The sequence below is a fragment of the Manihot esculenta genome, chromosome 6, assembly GCF_001659605.2.
Source record: "Manihot esculenta cultivar AM560-2 chromosome 6, M.esculenta_v8, whole genome shotgun sequence".
Taxonomy (NCBI): domain Eukaryota; kingdom Viridiplantae; phylum Streptophyta; class Magnoliopsida; order Malpighiales; family Euphorbiaceae; genus Manihot; species Manihot esculenta.
Window position 1 is genome coordinate 28,479,120 of NC_035166.2, and position 17,933 is coordinate 28,497,052.

The 17,933-nt window shown below is 39.3% G+C and overlaps 2 protein-coding genes across 4 annotated transcripts; one reads left to right on the plus strand and one right to left on the minus strand.

The window, feature by feature from the left end:
* Positions 1-1,259: 1,259 nt before the first annotated feature.
* LOC110617355 lies at positions 1,260-3,534 on the plus strand. Its single transcript, XM_021760088.2, has 3 exons — positions 1,260-1,704; positions 2,408-2,541; positions 3,312-3,534. Exons 1-3 carry the CDS (start codon positions 1,629-1,631, stop codon positions 3,327-3,329), a joined length of 228 nt encoding a protein of 75 aa, XP_021615780.1. The 5' UTR covers positions 1,260-1,628; the 3' UTR covers positions 3,330-3,534.
* Positions 3,535-3,927: 393 nt separating this feature from the next.
* On the minus strand, positions 3,928-15,585 carry LOC110617349 (glutamate synthase [NADH], amyloplastic). 3 transcript variants are annotated; one of them, XM_021760081.2, is made up of 22 exons: positions 14,499-15,585; positions 14,270-14,389; positions 13,932-14,045; positions 13,657-13,809; positions 13,192-13,292; positions 12,995-13,091; positions 12,382-12,491; positions 12,176-12,279; positions 11,870-12,049; positions 11,428-11,771; positions 11,260-11,330; positions 10,700-11,169; positions 9,730-10,599; positions 9,423-9,577; positions 8,990-9,151; positions 7,253-8,863; positions 6,728-6,943; positions 6,353-6,621; positions 5,793-6,098; positions 5,384-5,651; positions 4,918-5,175; positions 3,928-4,694 (listed from the first exon to the last, which is right to left on the minus strand). In XM_021760081.2, the coding sequence occupies exons 1-22, from the start codon at positions 14,886-14,888 to the stop codon at positions 4,395-4,397; spliced, it is 6,669 nt and encodes a 2,222-aa protein (XP_021615773.1). In that variant the 5' UTR covers positions 14,889-15,585; the 3' UTR covers positions 3,928-4,394. The 3 variants fall into 3 exon arrangements, with proteins under 3 accessions (XP_021615773.1, XP_021615775.1, XP_021615774.1); XM_021760083.2 differs by lacking the exons at positions 12,995-13,091; positions 13,192-13,292; positions 13,657-13,809; ... (1 more) ...; positions 14,270-14,389; positions 14,499-15,585 and adding an exon at positions 12,784-12,924; XM_021760082.2 differs by lacking the exons at positions 12,995-13,091; positions 13,192-13,292; positions 13,657-13,809; ... (1 more) ...; positions 14,270-14,389; positions 14,499-15,585 and adding an exon at positions 12,581-12,761.
* Between the last annotated feature and the right edge of the window lie 2,348 nt (positions 15,586-17,933).

A 17,933-nucleotide genomic window follows, 5' to 3' on the forward strand; every position in this document is an offset into this window, starting at 1 on the left:
CCAAGCATTATTTTCATGTAAGACACATAAGTTCAATAATAGCAATTATTATTTAGTTGAATGTATGCAATTTGATAGTTACGAATTATTAAAAAGGAACCAATAGGCAATTTTTTTTTTTTGTAAAAAAAAAATAGCAACCAAATAAACAGGGCAAGAGTTCATTTGTCATGAAAGAGTCAAATTAAGCATGTGTTGCACAGTTTCTTGTCACTCACTCAGATTGCAAGAAATAATTTCTGCTGGTAGCAGCCAATTGGCAATTCCATCAAAAATCAATTGTGATGCTGCTGTTAACAAATGTGGGAATAGAAGAGCACTAGTAGCAGTGGTAGCTCAGGAATTGCAAAGCATTCAACTCTTCCTCAGGTGCTATGGTACTCGAAGCCTTAGCATGCGGTGAGGCTATAACATTGGCTGTTGACCAAAGGCGTTTCTCAGTATCTACCCGAGGCGACTCCTTGCTGAGTATCACAGCCCTGTTCGGCCAATCTGTTCCTCCGGACATTCAAGTTATTATCAGAGATTTTCAAGCATTACACTGAATTTGTGTATATATTATACATACATATTTTTTAATTCAGTATAAATCTCAACGGTTTTGAGATTGAATTTTATATCAGATACACTCGATTCTTATATTACAACGCTTCGGATTCTTTTTGGAGGTTTTTGAAAGAGTTGTGGAGTGGGCAATGGTTGGAATTTGAATGATGTTTGGCATTGATTCACTTCATTAAACACATACCTCGTCACGATTCACAAACAAATGACACAGTTCTAAATTGAGATATAGCAGCAATGCAACGCAAAGCAAATGAAAAACCCCAAATAAGTACCTTTTTTCTCATCCGAAAACTCTAATTTATTATTTCAGTTGATCATAAAATCAAACACAACATAGACAAGGAACAACTCTCGTATCACATACTCAAAAATCAGAGCAGCGACCGTTACGCTCCCAATCACCGTATCGTGTTGGCTCGGGTCCTCTGGGCCCTCCGATCTCCCCAGTCTCCTTATTCACATGAAATCCATCCTCCTCTTCTTCTTCTTCTTCTTCAATTTTGATTTCAGGATTCTGTTTGATTGCGTCTTCTAATTCCTCTTTCTTTTTCAGTCCGCCTTCAGACTGCTGTTGCGGTTGTTGACCCGATGAGCTTATGAATCGACTCATAAAGTTGCAAAAAGGTCGACTCACAGGCGCCGATCCGGTGTATACAGTTGCTACTTTAGGGTTGGAGCGATTCAAGAAGGATGATGAAAATAGACGGCCAAGATTGCTTCTCGCCATCGTTTCTCTGGGCTCTGCGGGAAAGAAAAACAGAGGAAAACCTATTACGCATACACTACCCTCGACTCAACGGGCAACAAAACTGCAGACCGCCACGAAAGAGAGTGACGTTTGGCAACTGTGATTAGCCTAGCTACGGTGCCGTTTTGGCTGGAGTGCTACTTGTTTCATCTGTCGTCAAGCACAAATGCTGGAATTGGGCCCAGCCGAACATGTAATGTGGGCTTAGGCCCGTCTCAAAAATCGCCAAACTTGCAATAAAATCAAGTTTTCGATATACTTCGTGTTTGGTGGTGAAATCAGAGACAGAGAATACGAAGTTGAAATCGATAAAATGGGCGGAGAGCAGCTTATGAGGAGAATTCCACGGATTAAATTCCCACAAAGACACGCGAAATCTTCACCCTCAGGTGTCACTTGTCTATTCTTTTGTTTTCGTTTAATTGATTTCCCCCTTACTACTATTTTGTTTATGCTTTCTGTTTGTATGCTTTAAAATTTGATCTTATGAGTAAAACCCATGAGCAACTATATGGAATTGGAAGACATGTAAGGGCACCAAAGAAGTTGGGAACTAAGAATAGTGCATAGCTTAATTTGAAACATGACTATGCTGATGAGAAATTACATGATTTGAGGAAATTACAAGTGTGCTTTGAGTTTATCTATGTTTGTTGCTGCTGTTCGGAATTTGTATTTTCTTTGAAGGATAAAATCTATACTGCTTGTGTAGGAATATATTCATAAGGATGATCAACCTCAAATTTGAGTGATGCTTAGAATTTTTGCGGTATTCTCAGCTGGAGCAAAGCTTAATATGTTTTTGTGTTAACTGAATAAATTGAAGCTTTGATTCTGAGTTTGAGGTCTTTATTTTACCTAATCCCTTTTTCTTTTGTACACTCTTAGAGACCAGTTCCTTTGCAAATAAGTGATAGGCAAGAGAAATGAGTTCTTCTAAAGTTATACTAATACAACAGAGATCAGTTCTTTGAAAGTTATTTCAGCTGTACATGATAAGGAGAAAGAAAACATTGAGATTCTGGCCCTCACCTTGCAATTTTTGTTAATATTTTGCATGGTCAAGAAGAATTACTTTTCTCTCATGCATAGGTTCAATTTCCGATTCTCATGCAATGTCAAGGTCAGATGTGCCAGCACCGCCTTCTAATGCTGCTGTTGGGGGCAAAGCTTCTCTTCAGCCTAAGCGTACTCCAGTCTCTGAGAGAGAGATAGAGGCCATTCTGGTAAACATCTTTCATATTTCTAGATTTAGGACTGCTGGGAGCATAAGCAAACCTTCTGAGAACATTGGAATTTCAAAGTAAAAATGAGAATCTGAACGAATAGGACTTGAGTTTCTTTGGACATCAGCAGTGAAGTTTTAAACTCATTTTGTGCCTTCTCAAATTGACTCTATTACCACTTATCCCATATATTAATTTTACAGTTTGTTTTTATCATAGTCCAGGTAATCCTTGTCGTACTTTATTAGTTTTGATACAATCATTTTATTACAGCCGATATATGATATTTTCATAAATGTTGGTCTATTTTCACTTGCGTTTTGTAAGATTCATCTTGCCTTTACCAGACAGCTCGTCATGCGCAATGAATCTTATAATCATATAATTATTGGATTTCATTCAAAGCTTTATACATTTGATAGATAAATTCGTTTTGGCAAAATTGGTTCCTTCTGTTCATCGTAAGATTCCACAACGAGATCCAAATGGTACCTTCTTGTTTTTCAGCTTGCACAAGTGAACAAACTAATATAAACTAGCAGGGTCTATGAATTGTTTTGTGGTAGATTTTTCAAGTTTCATGGAAAAAGACCCAACTAGATTTGAAGTATTTCTACATCCAAGTATTTCAAAAATATGTGAACTCAAGTAGGATCATATTTTGCTGCCTCATCATTCGGTTTTTTAGCAGTGTCAACTGTCTAAGCATATCATTGCATCCAAATATTTTGCCTAGCCATATGCTAATTTGCATTGTGTCTCTTTTGCAGCTGGGTGGGTGCTTCTGACTCGGCAACTGATACGCTATGTAGCTTCTGAACAGTGACACTTAAAATTCCCGTCTGCTGCCATCTGATTTCTGAGCCGATGCTTTTGCTGTTTTTTTTTTCTTTTTTTTTTTTTTGGCTCTTGCTCGTGTCATATCTATGTTATTGCAATGAAATGATGAAAACCGTTAACTATTCTCAAATACGATGCCAAATAATTCCTGAAGCTCCTTCGTAGTATGTTCTTCCAGATGCAACTCCAAATCCGCTGTGATTCAGAGTTTTATCCCTTGAATGCTCGATCAGTGCCCATCATAATTAACGGACGCAATTTACGTCTGATCTGCTGGATCTTAGTTTGTCACGCTGGTTTGACATGCTATAATTTGATGATTTGCTATTAACCACCACCCTTTAATGAGCTTTGCGTCTTTAGACACGCTTCCCAACATGAGAACTACTTAGCAGGATAATTTAAGTATTCGCCAGTCAAGAGGATAATTACACGGCACAAGACATTTGCTTCCCATTTGGGAAGAACCATCAGGTACAGTTGCACCAAAATGCTTTTAAAAGATTTTTTTTAAAAAATCACGTTTATTAGTACCACAGAAGCACATTGAATCAACCGTCCGCTGAAGTAAATCTCTATATATCAAAATGAATCACATAATGCAGAGGCAAAGGAGATAATGAGAGGCTGGGGGAGCAGCCCTATCAACCAAAAATAACCCGGCAATTAGCAACACAGCTGCTTTGCCCATATTATATATAGCTAGAAGCAAAACTGTACATTATTCCTCGACAAGGGCCACAAAAAGCCAACTTTCAAACATGCTGGGTGAAGCTATCAACAATATGGAAAAAGTAACGACAATATTCGGTTTCCTGTGTCAGCCCCATGGAAGCCACTCTTCACTTCATTACTTCTGCTCAAACCTTTTCCCACTTCACTCGACTCTATATCGGTTTAAAGCATAGAGAAAATTGTTTCCCTCCTTGCATCATCTGTCCGACGATTTGGGATTTTTGAAGTATAATGTGAATCAGTTCTACTTCTTTCAAAGGACTGAAGGAAATCGCCACCTATGTCACGACTGTGTGTTTGCTGTCTTGCTGCCTCTTGGTAAGATCTCGACGTCTCTTGACAAGATCATCTTGGGAGTCGGTACTAACTGTGACATCCTCTTCCTCTTCTCTCATCAGATATTTGTCAACCTGGGAAGCAGCTTGACGTCCTTCTGATATTGCCCACACAACCAAGGACTGGCCACGCCTGCAATCTCCAGCTGCAAACACACCTTCCACACTCGTAGAGAAACGCCCATACTCGGCCTTGAAGTTTGATCGATTATCTCTCTCCATGCCCAACTTCTCCGCCACATTCTGAAAAATATAAATAGCAAGAGAAACAGTGAACACTAGTCCAAGTTAAATTGTAATATGGATCTCTACAAAATTCAAATAATACCATTTTAAGGGAGAGAATCCCCCAATTTTGATCTGTTCTCTCTTGTATGATGTGCAAAACTTATTTCATTTTAGAGGTTCTCATATATAGATTTTCAGAAACTGGGTTTTATTTGAGAAGTTAAGATAGATTACTAACCGACTCGGGACCAAGGAACCCCATGGCTAGTAGGACAAGGTCAGCCTCGATAGTTTCCTCGCTGCCCTCGACCTCCTTAAACTGAAATTTCCCACTAGCATCCTTCTCCCAGTGGACACGTATTACCTCAAGGCCCTTCACATTGCCATGTTCATCTCCAATGAAACGCTTGGTCAGCACCTCATAGGACCTTGGGTCCTTGCCAAACTTTGTAGCAGCTTCCTGGTGCCCATAATCTACACGGAAAATACGAGGCCACTGCAAAATGCAAGGGATTAAAAATCATAAATAAGAAATCTAAACCAAATGAGCACAAACATTTCAGAAAATTATGGTTTTGCAGATGTATGGTTGCACAATATCTAGCAAATAAGTTAAAAAGAGGAAAATCATAAGTCAAAAACAAGTGACAAAAATCAGCATTCTAAAATGCAGCATTTGAAACAGATGGAACAAAATGACAAACCTGTGGCCATGGGTTCCCAGGCGCTCTGGTTCGTGGAGGCTCTGGTAGAAGCTCTAGATTTACAATGCTAGAACAACCATGTCGGATAGATGTTCCTATACAATCTGTACCAGTGTCACCTCCACCAATGACAACTACTCTCTTACCCTTTGCAGATATGTAGTTTCCATCCTCTAGATTGCTGTCGAGCAAACTTTTTGTATTTGCATGAAGAAACTCCATGGCGAAATGGACACCTGATAACTCCCGTCCGGGTACAGGAAGGTCCCTGCAGCAAATTTTTTATAAAAAGATGATTAAAAAAAAAAGACGTGACTTTGCTCTTGTTTGCACATGATTTCCTTTGGGTGGATGCTATGTAGTAACGCATTAACTTGACAATTTTTTAGGAGACTTCTTCCTGTCTTACCTTGGCTTTGTGGCTCCTACTGCCAAGACAATTGCATCATTCTCTTCTCGAAGTTTATCAAGAGAGTAAAGAGGATCAATTCCAACATTGGCATTGACCACAAAGTTGATGCCTTCCTCAGCCATGAGATTAACACGTCGTTGAACAACATCCACTTTGTCAGTCTTCATGTTGGGAACGCCATACATCATGAGTCCTCCAATTCGATCAGCACGCTCATACACAGTCACCAAGTGACCCATCCTATTCAGTTGATCAGCAGCGGCCAAGCCAGCAGGTCCACTTCCAACAATAGCAACTCCTTTCCTGTAAGCAAAAGCAGGTGGATTATTGCCGGCCCAAACATCTGAAATTAATATAACTATCCTAAAAATTGAGATATTTCAATGGGATAACCAACAGATATTTCGATTTAGTAAATGTTGATCCAGGAAAAAGTCGTATTTTGAAAAAAAACAAGAGTGACATTGAAGACATTGTAATTGTTATAAGAGATGATATGCTGAAAGGTATTAAAGACCTTAGTTATTGTTTAGCAAAAAGAAAGGGAAAAAAAATACCCAGTTCTCTTAACGGGTGGTCGTGGCACCATCCATCCCTCATCGAAGGCCTTGTCAATGATAGCACATTCAATGCTTTTGATAGAAACAGGATTCTCAATAATACCAAGAACACAAGAACCTTCACAAGGCGCAGGGCAAACTCGGCCAGTGAATTCTGGGAAGTTATTTGTCTCGAGGAGCCTATCGAACGCTTCACGCCATCTATTCTGGTATACTAATTCATTGAATTCAGGTATCTTGTTTCCTAAAGGGCACCCAGAGTTCTCCTGCATCATTTATTATGGAGATAATGAGAGGGCACTTATACTATTTTAAAAACTAAAAGACGAGAAGAAAACTGAAAAGCAGAGAAGAGGATGCAGCAACTCTCACCTGATGGCAAAAAGGAGTACCACAGTCCATGCAACGAGCTGACTGAGTCTTCAGAAGTGGGCCAGGTTCTGATTCCTCCATAACTTCATTCCAATCATTCATTCGAACATTAGGATCCCTGTATCGAACACCCTCACGCTCATATGCAATGAAGCCTCGGTGTTTAACAGCATCATTAACCAAAGTAGGCCTTTTCACCGTTTCAGCAACTTCTTTCTGAAAATTAAGAAATTTCACATCAAACTATAGGATAAACCATACTTGTTTTGCGCATAAAGCTTTTGAACTGATTCAAGGACTATTGAGAATTTGTGATCAATACATACAAGAACCCTAATAAACAAAACTCCAACCTCAATTATTCTTCTATTTCATTATCAATTCAAACCCCAATTTGTGCTTTTGAAATAGTTAAGAGAAAAAGTTTGTAAAGAAATGCTCGACCACAAGAAGAAAGAGATGGAGAATGTAGGTGTTCCACATGCACAAAGACGACAGCAAACCAAAATTAGAATGAGAAGTTACCAGACTAGATTTCTCATTCAAAGAGGCAGCTGCCAACTTCTTGAGCTCCTCAAAAGCATCCTTCTCCATCAGCTCTGCTTCATCCTTCTCCTCTGCTTCTTTAACAGCAAGCTCTGTCAGAGCTGCTTCTTGTTTCATTTTGGCAAGAACCCGCTTGTAGTCCCTGGGGAAGACCTTAATAAATTTTGGCAGAAGATTTTCAAAATCAGCTAGTACTTCTCTAGATAGCTGGCTGTTTGTGTGGCGCTGATGTTGCTGTATCATCATTCTGAGAGTCATAATATCCTCTTCTTCCTCGACTCCATCAAGATCTACCAGCTCAGAATTGCATCGAGAATGAAAGTTCCCATCAACATCAAGAACATAAGCAACACCACCACTCATACCCGCAGCAAAATTCCTGCCAGTTTTCCCAAGTACAACAACAGTCCCACCTGTCATGTACTCGCATCCATGATCACCAACACCTTCTACAACAGCCCTGGCCCCTGAGTTACGTACACAGAATCTTTCAGCTGCCATCCCATTGAAATATGCCTCACCGCTCGTGGCCCCATAGAGAGCTACATTGCCAATAACAATATTATCTTTTGGATCAAATAAACTACCCTTTGGAGGATAAACTACAATCTTGCCACCTGATAACCCTTTACCAACATAATCATTGCTGTCACCCTCTAGCTCCAGGGTGATACCAGGGCAAAGAAAAGCTCCCAGACTCTGCCCAGCACTTCCATTAAGCTTAACATGTATAGTATCTGCAGGAAGCCCTGCCAAGTGGTAACGTTTGGTGACTTCATGGCTAAGCATTGTTCCCACTGCACGATTCACATTGCAGATTGGAGTCTCGATGTACACAGGAAGATTTTTCTCCAAAGCAGCCTTTGAAAGGGTTATCAATTTGTTATCCAAAGCCATGTCCAAGCCATGATCCTGCTTTTGGACACAATACTGGGCAGCTTCAGGCCGAAGGTCAGCTTCAGGCCGAAGGTCAGCTGCAGGCCTAAGCAGCAGGGAGAGATCAATATTTTCCAGCTTCTCATTGTTCTTAGTGACTTCTTTATCAACTTCAAGCATGTCTGTGCGGCCCACCATCTCATTGACAGTACGGAAACCAAGCTCAGACATTATCTCCCGCAGCTCCTCCGCTAACATAAAGAAGAAATTTATGACATGCTCGGGTTCTCCAGCGAACTTTTCCCTCAGAACTGGATCTTGGGTAGCAATGCCAACAGGGCAAGTATTCTTGTGGCATTTTCGCATCATGATGCAGCCAAGTGTTATGAGAGGTGCAGTGCTGAAGCCAAATTCTTCTGCACCAAGAAGTGCAGCAATGGCCACATCTCTTCCAGTTTTAAGTTGGCCATCTGTCTGAAGAACTGTGCGGCCACGAAGGTTATTTGCAACAAGAGTTTGATGGGTCTCAGCCAAACCTAGTTCCCAAGGGAGCCCAGCATTCTTGATGCCAGTCCACCTAGAAGCCCCTGTACCTCCATCATGACCTGAGATCAACACATGGTCAGCATGCCCCTTCACCACACCGCTAGCAATTACCCCCACACCAGCTTCAGATACTAATTTGACACTTATTCGAGCTCCTGGATTGGCATTCTGCAAAATGAAATAAAGATATTAGGAAGGCAAGACAATGAAATAATGATAATGTATAGCAAAATTGAAATTACACCATGGACACGTCATCCATACATGAATACCTGCAGAAATAAACGCTCATACCTTAAGGTCATGAATCAACTGGGCAAGGTCTTCAATCGAATAGATATCATGATGGGGAGGAGGACTGATAAGTCCCACACCAGCTGTGGAATTTCTGGTAACTGCAATATCTCCTATGACCTTGTGACCAGGAAGCTCACCTCCTTCCCCGGGCTTAGCCCCCTATGAACCAAGGCAGACCATACTTAGAAAAAAAATAATTGATGGATTAATAAATAACTTGGTTATATTTAACCTCACCAAATGCCAATGTACGTATCAGATAAAGATGCAAATGCACCCATGGGTGCTTTGCTACACAGCATCATCTGCCATGAACATAAATCCATAAACAATAGGAACCTCTGTTCCAACAGGAATGCAGGGGCTATAAATGGTAACGGACAAGCATCAACAGCAGAAACCATATATATTTATGTTCTTCAAAAGATACCTGAGCCATCTTGATCTGTAGTTCATCAGCATTTGTTAGATAGTAACTAGAAACTCCAAATCTCCCACTTGCAACCTGCTTGATTGCACTTCTCTTTGGGTTCATTGAACCATTTGGAAGAGGCTCCATGCGAGATGGTTGTTCACCTCCCTCACCTTCAGCAATAATGACAGAAATTTTTAATTGTACAAATATATGATACAGAAGGAAATTTACACTAAAAAGGTACAAAACTTACGAGGAAACTACTCAAACTTAACAAGTAGTTTGAAGGAAATTTACAAAAAAAAGTAAAATTAAAGCATACCTGTGTTTGATTTCCCTCCAATTTTATTCATCGCAATCGCCAAAGATGTGTGTGCCTCAAGTGATATTGAACCATAACTCATAGCTCCTGTACAGAACCGTTTAACAATTTCACTAGCTGGTTCCACTTCATCTAATGGAACTTTTACATCTGATTCTTTGAACTTCAAAAGCCCACGCAAATTGCAGGCTTTGTTCAACTCCTGAATGCGTCTAGAATATTCCTTATATGCAGCCACACTATTAGCTCTGGCAGCTTCTTGAAGCTTTGCTATAGCAAGAGGATCATTCAAGTGGATTTCACCACCCTTCCTCCAATGGTAATCCCCAGGATTGGGGAGTGCTACAGCTTCGGCACTTCCAGGAGGGTAGACCCGGGTGGGAAATGCCAATTCATGCAAATGAAGTGCGTCACTGGCAAGCATCTCGAAGGTTGCTCCCTCTACCCTGCTTGGAGTTCCTGCAAAGCACTTCTCAATCACTTCTGATGAAAGGCCCAATGCTTCAAAGATCTGGGCACCCTTGTATGAGGCCAAAGTTGAAATTCCCATTTTAGCAAGAACCTTCATCATTCCATAGTTGCTTGCTTTGAAATACCTTTTGACTAGCTCATCCTTTGAGTGGAATTCACCGGTAGATTTTGGTGGGATCTTCCCATCAACCTGCAATCTCCAGATGGCTTCTATGGCTAAGTAAGGGCATATGGCATCAGCACCAAACCCAACCAATGTACAGAAATGGTGCACTTCACGTGGTTCAGCAGATTCAACTATCAAACCTATACGAGTGCGCTCAAGCTTTTTAACCAGATGATGATGGACAGCGCCAACCGCCAAGAGTGAGCTTACAGCAACGCGCTTTGACGAGAAGGCTACACATTGAAGCATGACCAACAAGAAAATATATATTAATTTATTGTCCAGTTAATTTACTTGAGGCTAAGAAAATTTCGAACTGCTAGAATTTCATACCTCTGTCAGATAGAACCAACAAAGTGTAACCCTCCTTAATTGCGTCATGTGCTTCAGCACAAATCCTATCTAATGTCTCCTCCAATCCCTTCCTACCGCAGTCCTTTGAGTAAGTTATGTCAAGGACTTTGCTTCGCCACCCTCTGTAATTCATCTTTTTAATTGCTTCCATTTCCTCAATGGATAAGAGAGGGCTTTTCAATGAAAGACGATGGCATTGCTCCTCAGTTGTTTCCGTCAAATCACCTTCTGGTCCAATCATGCACTCCGTGGAAGTGACTATCTTCTCTCTAATAGGATCAATAGGGGGGTTTGTCACTTGAGCAAACATTTGCTTAAAGTACTCAAAAGTGAGCTTTTCCCTATTGGACATAACAGCCAAGGGAGCATCATTTCCCATCGAACCAAGAGCCTCACTCCCATCTTTTGCCATGGGAAGCAGCAACATCTCCAAGGCTTCAACAGTATACCTGCATACAGTTTGATAGTTAAAAATGCCGCATAACATTCATAACGCATATGACTCCAAAAAAAATTGGACCAGGCACAGCTTCGCATACCCAAAAGCTTTTAGAGGTGCTAGTAAACCATGAACGCCCATGTTCTCCATGCCCTCATCATCGTTAGATGTCTGACATTACAAGGTTCAGAGCACAATGGTAATTAATACATAGAGAAACAAGGAAAAAAAAAGGGAAGCAATTACATGGAACTGTATAGATACTTACAGGAACAACTCCAGCTATACAAGGAATAGCCTTGTCAGTTTCTAGAACTGAGCCAACAATGTCATTCAGTTCAATTTTTTGCCTCTTCAGCCACTCCCCATAGGGCCTTGCTAGGGAGTACTGGTGCTTTAAGGCTTCATCATCTACAACTATATGCTTCTCAAAATCAACCAGAAGCATCATTCCAGGGTTAAGTCTCCCTTTCCTGAGGACATCTTCAGGTGGAATGTCCACAACACCAACTTCACTAGCCATAATAACTCGTCCACTCCGGGTAACATAAAACCTACCTGGCCGCAGTCCGTTGCGATCCAGTGTAGCTCCTAGGTACCGGCCATCCGTAACTGCAAATTAAATAGACATGAGAAAAACAACCTAGGGGCCATGTTTCTTTTCAATATATCATAGTACTAAAAGAGCATGTACGAAATAATAGAATTACATGAAATAAGGGCAGGCCCATCCCATGGCTCCATAAGGGCTGAGAAGTATTCATACAAGGCCTTTCGATGAGGATCCATATTCTTATCGTTTTGCCAAGCTTCAGGGATCATCATCATGATAGCTTCAGGGAGACTTCTCCCAGCTCGAACTAGAAGCTCAAGTACACCATCAAAAGCCCCTATAAAAAAATTTAAATAAAGAAAAAAAGAAAGAGAATATTTGAAAACAAAAGCCAAAGATAACGAGAGTTGAATACACTCAGAATGCAAAAACACTCTATAATATAGTATTCGAAAAAACTCACCTGAGTCAGAAGAACTAGCATCCACAATAGGTAGGAGCTTCTTCATCTCATTCTTGGAGAGACCAAGCTCCTTGCACTTCAATAGACCTTCACGTGCCTTCATCCTGGCCAGCAATATTCACAGTTCAAGTTTTTCTCTTTTACCACAAAATTGACCAATAAAAACTAATGGAACATAGCCAACACTGAGTTGCTTAGAAACATACCAGTTCACATTGCCTCTAAGCGTATTAATTTCCCCATTATGGCCCAAGACACGCATGGGTTGAGCACGATCCCAGCTAGGAAATGTATTTGTAGAAAATCTAGAGTGTATCTGCACCCAAAAATAATCAAAACAGTCACTCTACAATTCAATACACTAAATTCACAATAGCTGAACTGTTCCAGAAACAAAACAATTACATTGTCCTCAAGGCACTTCAACAGGCCTTGCACTAAGGTGCCAAAAGAAAAAAAAAAGCAGCATGCGGACCCTAAGCTTTCTTTACTAAACAAGATTTCCATTCAACCACCATTTGGAAATTTCCACCTCAAACAACTGATCATAGAGCACTGTGGTAATTTTCTGCAAACATGATTTTACTTTTGACAATGAGGTTCCTTACCAACTCAACTCAACCAAGGGTGGTATCCAATCCGGCATCCAAATTCAAATAGTATTCAAGGGAGTGGAAGAACTTAAGAGATCATTCAAACTTCAATGCCTCAGAAGTCATTCCTCAACCTTGCATATCTTCAGTTACCAGTGGTTGCCATGCTGTTTGTTGAAGTATAAGTTAGTGGAGAAGAAGCAAAGTGAATGGATAATATATTTACCAGGGCCATGTAGCTCGTAAACCTTTCATTGCCAAGATCTGCATAATAGTAATCCTTCAACTGAATGGGCTTCAATTGACCTTTGTAGACAATAGTCCTGCACATACCAGCAAATAAATTAACAATTATATTTACATGCAATAGGCACAGATAATACGGTTCCTGAAACAAGGTCATCATATTTCTGAGGTACAAACCTCGAGGAAAGAGAACATATATAGAAGTCTTTAACACCACCATGCTGCATGTTCAATGCAGCTCGGATAGCCACCATTGACACTCGTCGTAGTATGTACATCTGCAAAGAAGAGGAGATCAATTATGAAACTGGAGAACATGAGAAATAACAAAATGACTGTAGGATAGATGCTAACGGTAAAAGGGATTAAAAACCTCAGCTGACTCATCTTGTGCAGATGACTCTATCTCCTATTTTTGCCTTAAACATTAGGATCATTTGGTCTGACATTCAGAATTATATTATTTTTCTTTGCTATATATTAACACAACATATTTCAAATGTTAACAGTACATATATCATATTCCTTAAGATACTGTTGGATGACCATTCACAAATAGGTACTTTTACAATCATAATTTAATGCAGAAGCATCTTTCGTCCCAATTCAAAATCTAGAGACATATCTGAGATGAAAAACTACCTGTTGTTCCAAATCAGCTTTTGACCTAGGAGTAGGTGTAAGGAACACTTGCTCGACCACAGGTTCAGTCTGCAGGGCAGCATTGCCCAGTCCCGAGTTGTCTGTTGGTACTCTTCGCCAGCCAAGGACTGTATGCCCAAGAGACTCCGCAACCTTCAACAAGGAAAATTTAAAAATAAAATACAATCAAAAAAGTTCCACGAAAGTTATCAAAAGATTGAAGAAAAAAGGCAAATACTCCCTCGCATTAATATAGAGTTTCGTCTCAAAATTACCTTAGTAAACACATTTTTGCTTTCTTCCCTTCGCTTATCTGACGTGGGCAAAAAGAACATGCCAACTGCATAGCCCCCAGGTGGCGGCAGGTCGAACCCAATATCCTTAGCAACCTGTCAAAGTAAATTCAACGAAAATCACCACCTTGGAGCACCTTGATGCTCCCCGAAAATACCATAAAAGCCAGTTTCTGTTGCATATATTATTAGAAGTAGTAGTTTCAATTAATCTTTTCTACATTAAGAGGCAATTTCCATTAAGAAGAAATTCACAGGCTGGTTCAATTAAAAAAAATAGAAACACGGAAAAAAAGTTGAAAAATTAAAATTAAAGATACCTCCTTGTAGAAATCGTGAGGAAGGGCCACAAGAATCCCAGCTCCATCACCGGTATTCGTTTCACACCCGCAAGCACCTCTATGCGCCATGCGGATCAACATCTCCAGCGCATCTGCCACCTACAACAAGGGGGAAAATCACTCAAAACATAAATCCAAATCCAACTGGCGTTCTGGTTTATTTTATTACACAGAACTATGTTCTTTGCATGTCTATGTAAAGACTCACTGTTTTACGGCTACTGTCACCGGATAACTCAGCCACGAATCCAACCCCACAAGAGTCCTTGTCAAATGACGGATCGTAAAGACCGAGTGGTTTCTCCGGCACTCCGGACAATGCGGAACGAACCACAACTCGAAGCTTTGGGGACCTTCCGGGCCCATCCGATTGCCATAAATGAAGCCTCTCCAATCCAGGAGCCCGCAGTTTGGTTCCAAATAACTTCTTATCCACCACAGTCGATTTTTTGGTAGCGGAGCATCTTGCGGACCTGTTATTCCGGCAAGATACAGGAGCAATAGCATTTAATTTAGGCGAAATGGAAGGTTTACTGAGGGTTGAAAGAGCAGAGGAGTGAGCTCGGGGCTTAAGTAGAGAGTTGGATGTCGCCGACATTCTTGACAAACCAGGAAACAAATCAGAAATGCGCCGGTTTTTGTTTTTGCAAAATAGATTAAATATAGAGATGAAAGCCTCAAAAAGTAGCGAACTTTACGGATTTGCACAACGGTTCCTTCTTCTTATAGAGATTTGTTTCTATCAATCAGAGTTCTGTTTTTTAGCTCTATATATGAAATTCCAGCAGAAACGAAAAACAGAGGTTCAGATCCAGAAAGCTTATGTGAGAGATCTGCAAGAACTCTCAATCTATCAACAGCTTTTACGAGATTTTTAAGCAATTCAGTGTGTACTCAGCAACCAAATCTAGCGATTTAGAATTTGAAACACAAATAACAGAAAAACTGATTGACCTGGGAAGAAAAACACAAGATCTTAAACAATAATTTGGATAAGATAAGAGTTCCTAAGGTTTTATATATAAATATGTACGTAATCCGAATTTCTCCAAGATTACGAAACACTGATCAAAAGATAATCTCCTCTTGTATCACGCAGACGGATTTTACAAGATCCAGCTTTGAAGAACTCGAAGAAAACAAGCAAGCCAGTTAAAGAGAGACCTGAGCAGAGAAACGAAAGGAAATTTGGGGAGAGCAGTGAGAGGGAGGAAGCGGAAAAGGAAGGAGGAGAACGAGAGCGAGAGCGAGAGCGAGAGCAGCGCCGATGGGAGAGCCCTCTCTCGTGGATTAGCAATGTTCTATGAGGAGACGGGGACGAAGAGATAGATTTATAGAGGAAAAGAGCAGAAAAAGAGGAAGTGGGGACCACAATTTTTTTAACCAAGGTCCGCGACCTCACCACCGTAGCAAACGCGACTCGACAGCTCAAGGATTTTTAGAAATGCCACGTGTACAAGGCTCTATGCGGCACGAGACAGCCGCTCATGGTGGGTCCCATCACATTTGCAAAACCTGCCTCCACACTCCTCCTCCTAGACTGCCGCTCTACACTGCCCGGTTTTATCTGAAACTCGTTTAGGCTCGGCTCCGAGCCTCCGCGTTGTGTCTGCCAGTAATTTCCACTTTTTTATAACTTCTAAACCTACGGGTTAAATTTATGAGTATTTGGTAATTTGGACCTTTTCGCCTGTACTGACAAATTTGCCCTTCTGAATTTTGTGCAAATTACATCCACATTTCAACAAATTTTCTTTTCTTTTTTTTTTTTTTTTTAAAAAGTATGAATTTATTCAAACGGACGTTCCTATTTATCTGTTTTTTCAGTTTGAAATTGGCTTAGATATGAAGATATTTTGTAATCCGTTAAGAGGCATTCTATAATTAGTATATTCATTAGCCAAATATAAGAAAAAGTTATCAAATTAAATTTAATAACAAAATATAAGTTATCTTAAAATATAAATTATTTTATGCAAATAAATATAGACTTAAATTTTGTTTATTTATGAACATTTATTTGAAAAATACACTTTTTTAAATTATTTTATACGAATATGATATAAATGTGTTCATTATTTAAATTATTTTTGCAACAAATAAATTTTACTCTTTAAGTTATGAAAACAATAATATTCATGATAAAGTTTAAAATACAATAAATTAATTAACAGATTTGGTATTGCACTTATCTACAAATGTGTAGCTTCTCAATTCCTCTTAAAGAAATTTTGTAAAACGTTAATTGAAAAAGGTTTCTGTATTTTCTTTAAAATAAAAAATTAACTTTCTTAATTTATTTCCATCTAAACAAACAAAACCTTGAGTTTAAGATGATCAATGGCAGAAAGCTTTTGCGGGTCCAGCCAAAGGCAGAAACGTTTTGTCGTTTTGGGGGTAGTTGACCACGTAATGTGACGCGAGGAATGACGAAATAATGGCATACGCGGCCAATAGTAGACGTGATTAGTGATAGCATCAGCCGGCGGGTTTATATGCGGCCAACAGTTAGCGAGTTATACTATGTTTATATAAGTATTAGGGGAGTAAGACGTGGATAAATATTGGGATTTTTTAAATAAATAATTTTATCTTCTTTTCTAAATAAAGAAAAGTGGAAATTGTCCATATTTTTTTAACGTTGAGGAGATGGGTGGAGGTTGATGTGATTAAGGAAGAGATCACATTGAAAAAGGTGGAAAACAAATAACAGCAACGCATTGTTTGTTGTTTGTTTCCATATAAGGAGAAAGGAGAGTGGTGAGTGGCTTTTTAAGCAAACCAATGTTTAACTGCCCTTTAATGCCTCAGTATATATGCAGGTGGACCACGTACTCGTGCTCAAATTGCTAATGCATATTTCACCAATATTGTACTTTTTCTCCAGAAACTGTGTGCTGTGATTTTTAATGCATTTTTATCTTCATTATGAATATACTAAGATCAGACAACCATTATATTCAACCACCAATCAGATAAATGGCAACATGCAAATAAGCTTGATCCACCAAAATACTAAATGACAAACCCTCACATGCTAAAAGCTGAAGCACTACCACTACCTAAAAAACCTAAGAAAATAACACGCAACCTCAAAGACTAAATTTAGTGACTTTTGAGCATAGACTTATTTTCTTCTCATGTTGTGTGGTTGAAATCGAATTGCCTAAACAAACATTGGTACAATAATAGCCCCTGACAATTTAACCCCGATTGATTCAATTAATTCAACAGATTAAAAAGGTCGATACTTTACTTACTCATAGTCTCAACGTGCGACACGTGACTTTGATATTCCTTTCAGTAATATAATATGCGCCCAATTGTCGGAAAGTTAAAAAAGCAGACACACAATTCATAGTTAACCCACTTGAATAAATTTCATTTATTATTGACTTTTATCACTCAATTCGCCTCATAATATAGTTATTTTTTTCTTTTTATTTATTTTAAATCATAAATTTTGTTTCATGTTGAAATGGTCATTTATTTTTTAATGAAAAAGAAAATTACATTAATTTTAAAAATAATTTAGTAATATATTAAGAAAAATAATGTAAAATTTATTGATTTGATTGTATTAAAATAAATTTTCATATCATTTGACTATAAACATTTGTTCCATGCTAAAAGGAATTAAATA

Bases quoted from the DNA above. Each gene is read 5' to 3' on its own strand.
- LOC110617355 (XM_021760088.2), top strand. From the start codon at position 1,629: ATGGGCGGAGAGCAGCTTATGAGGAGAATTCCACGGATTAAATTCCCA. The intron at 1,705-2,407 runs GTGTCACTTGTC...TCTCATGCATAG, and splicing joins CGCGAAATCTTCACCCTCAG to GTTCAATTTCCGATTCTCAT.
- LOC110617349 (XM_021760081.2), bottom strand. From the start codon at position 14,888: ATGTCGGCGACATCCAACTCTCTACTTAAGCCCCGAGCTCACTCCTCT. The intron at 13,810-13,931 runs GTAATTTTGAGA...TCCTTGTTGAAG, and splicing joins GCAAAAATGTGTTTACTAAG to GTTGCGGAGTCTCTTGGGCA. The intron at 12,492-12,994 runs GTAAATATATTA...TTTTGGGTGCAG, and splicing joins TTACGAGCTACATGGCCCTG to ATACACTCTAGATTTTCTAC.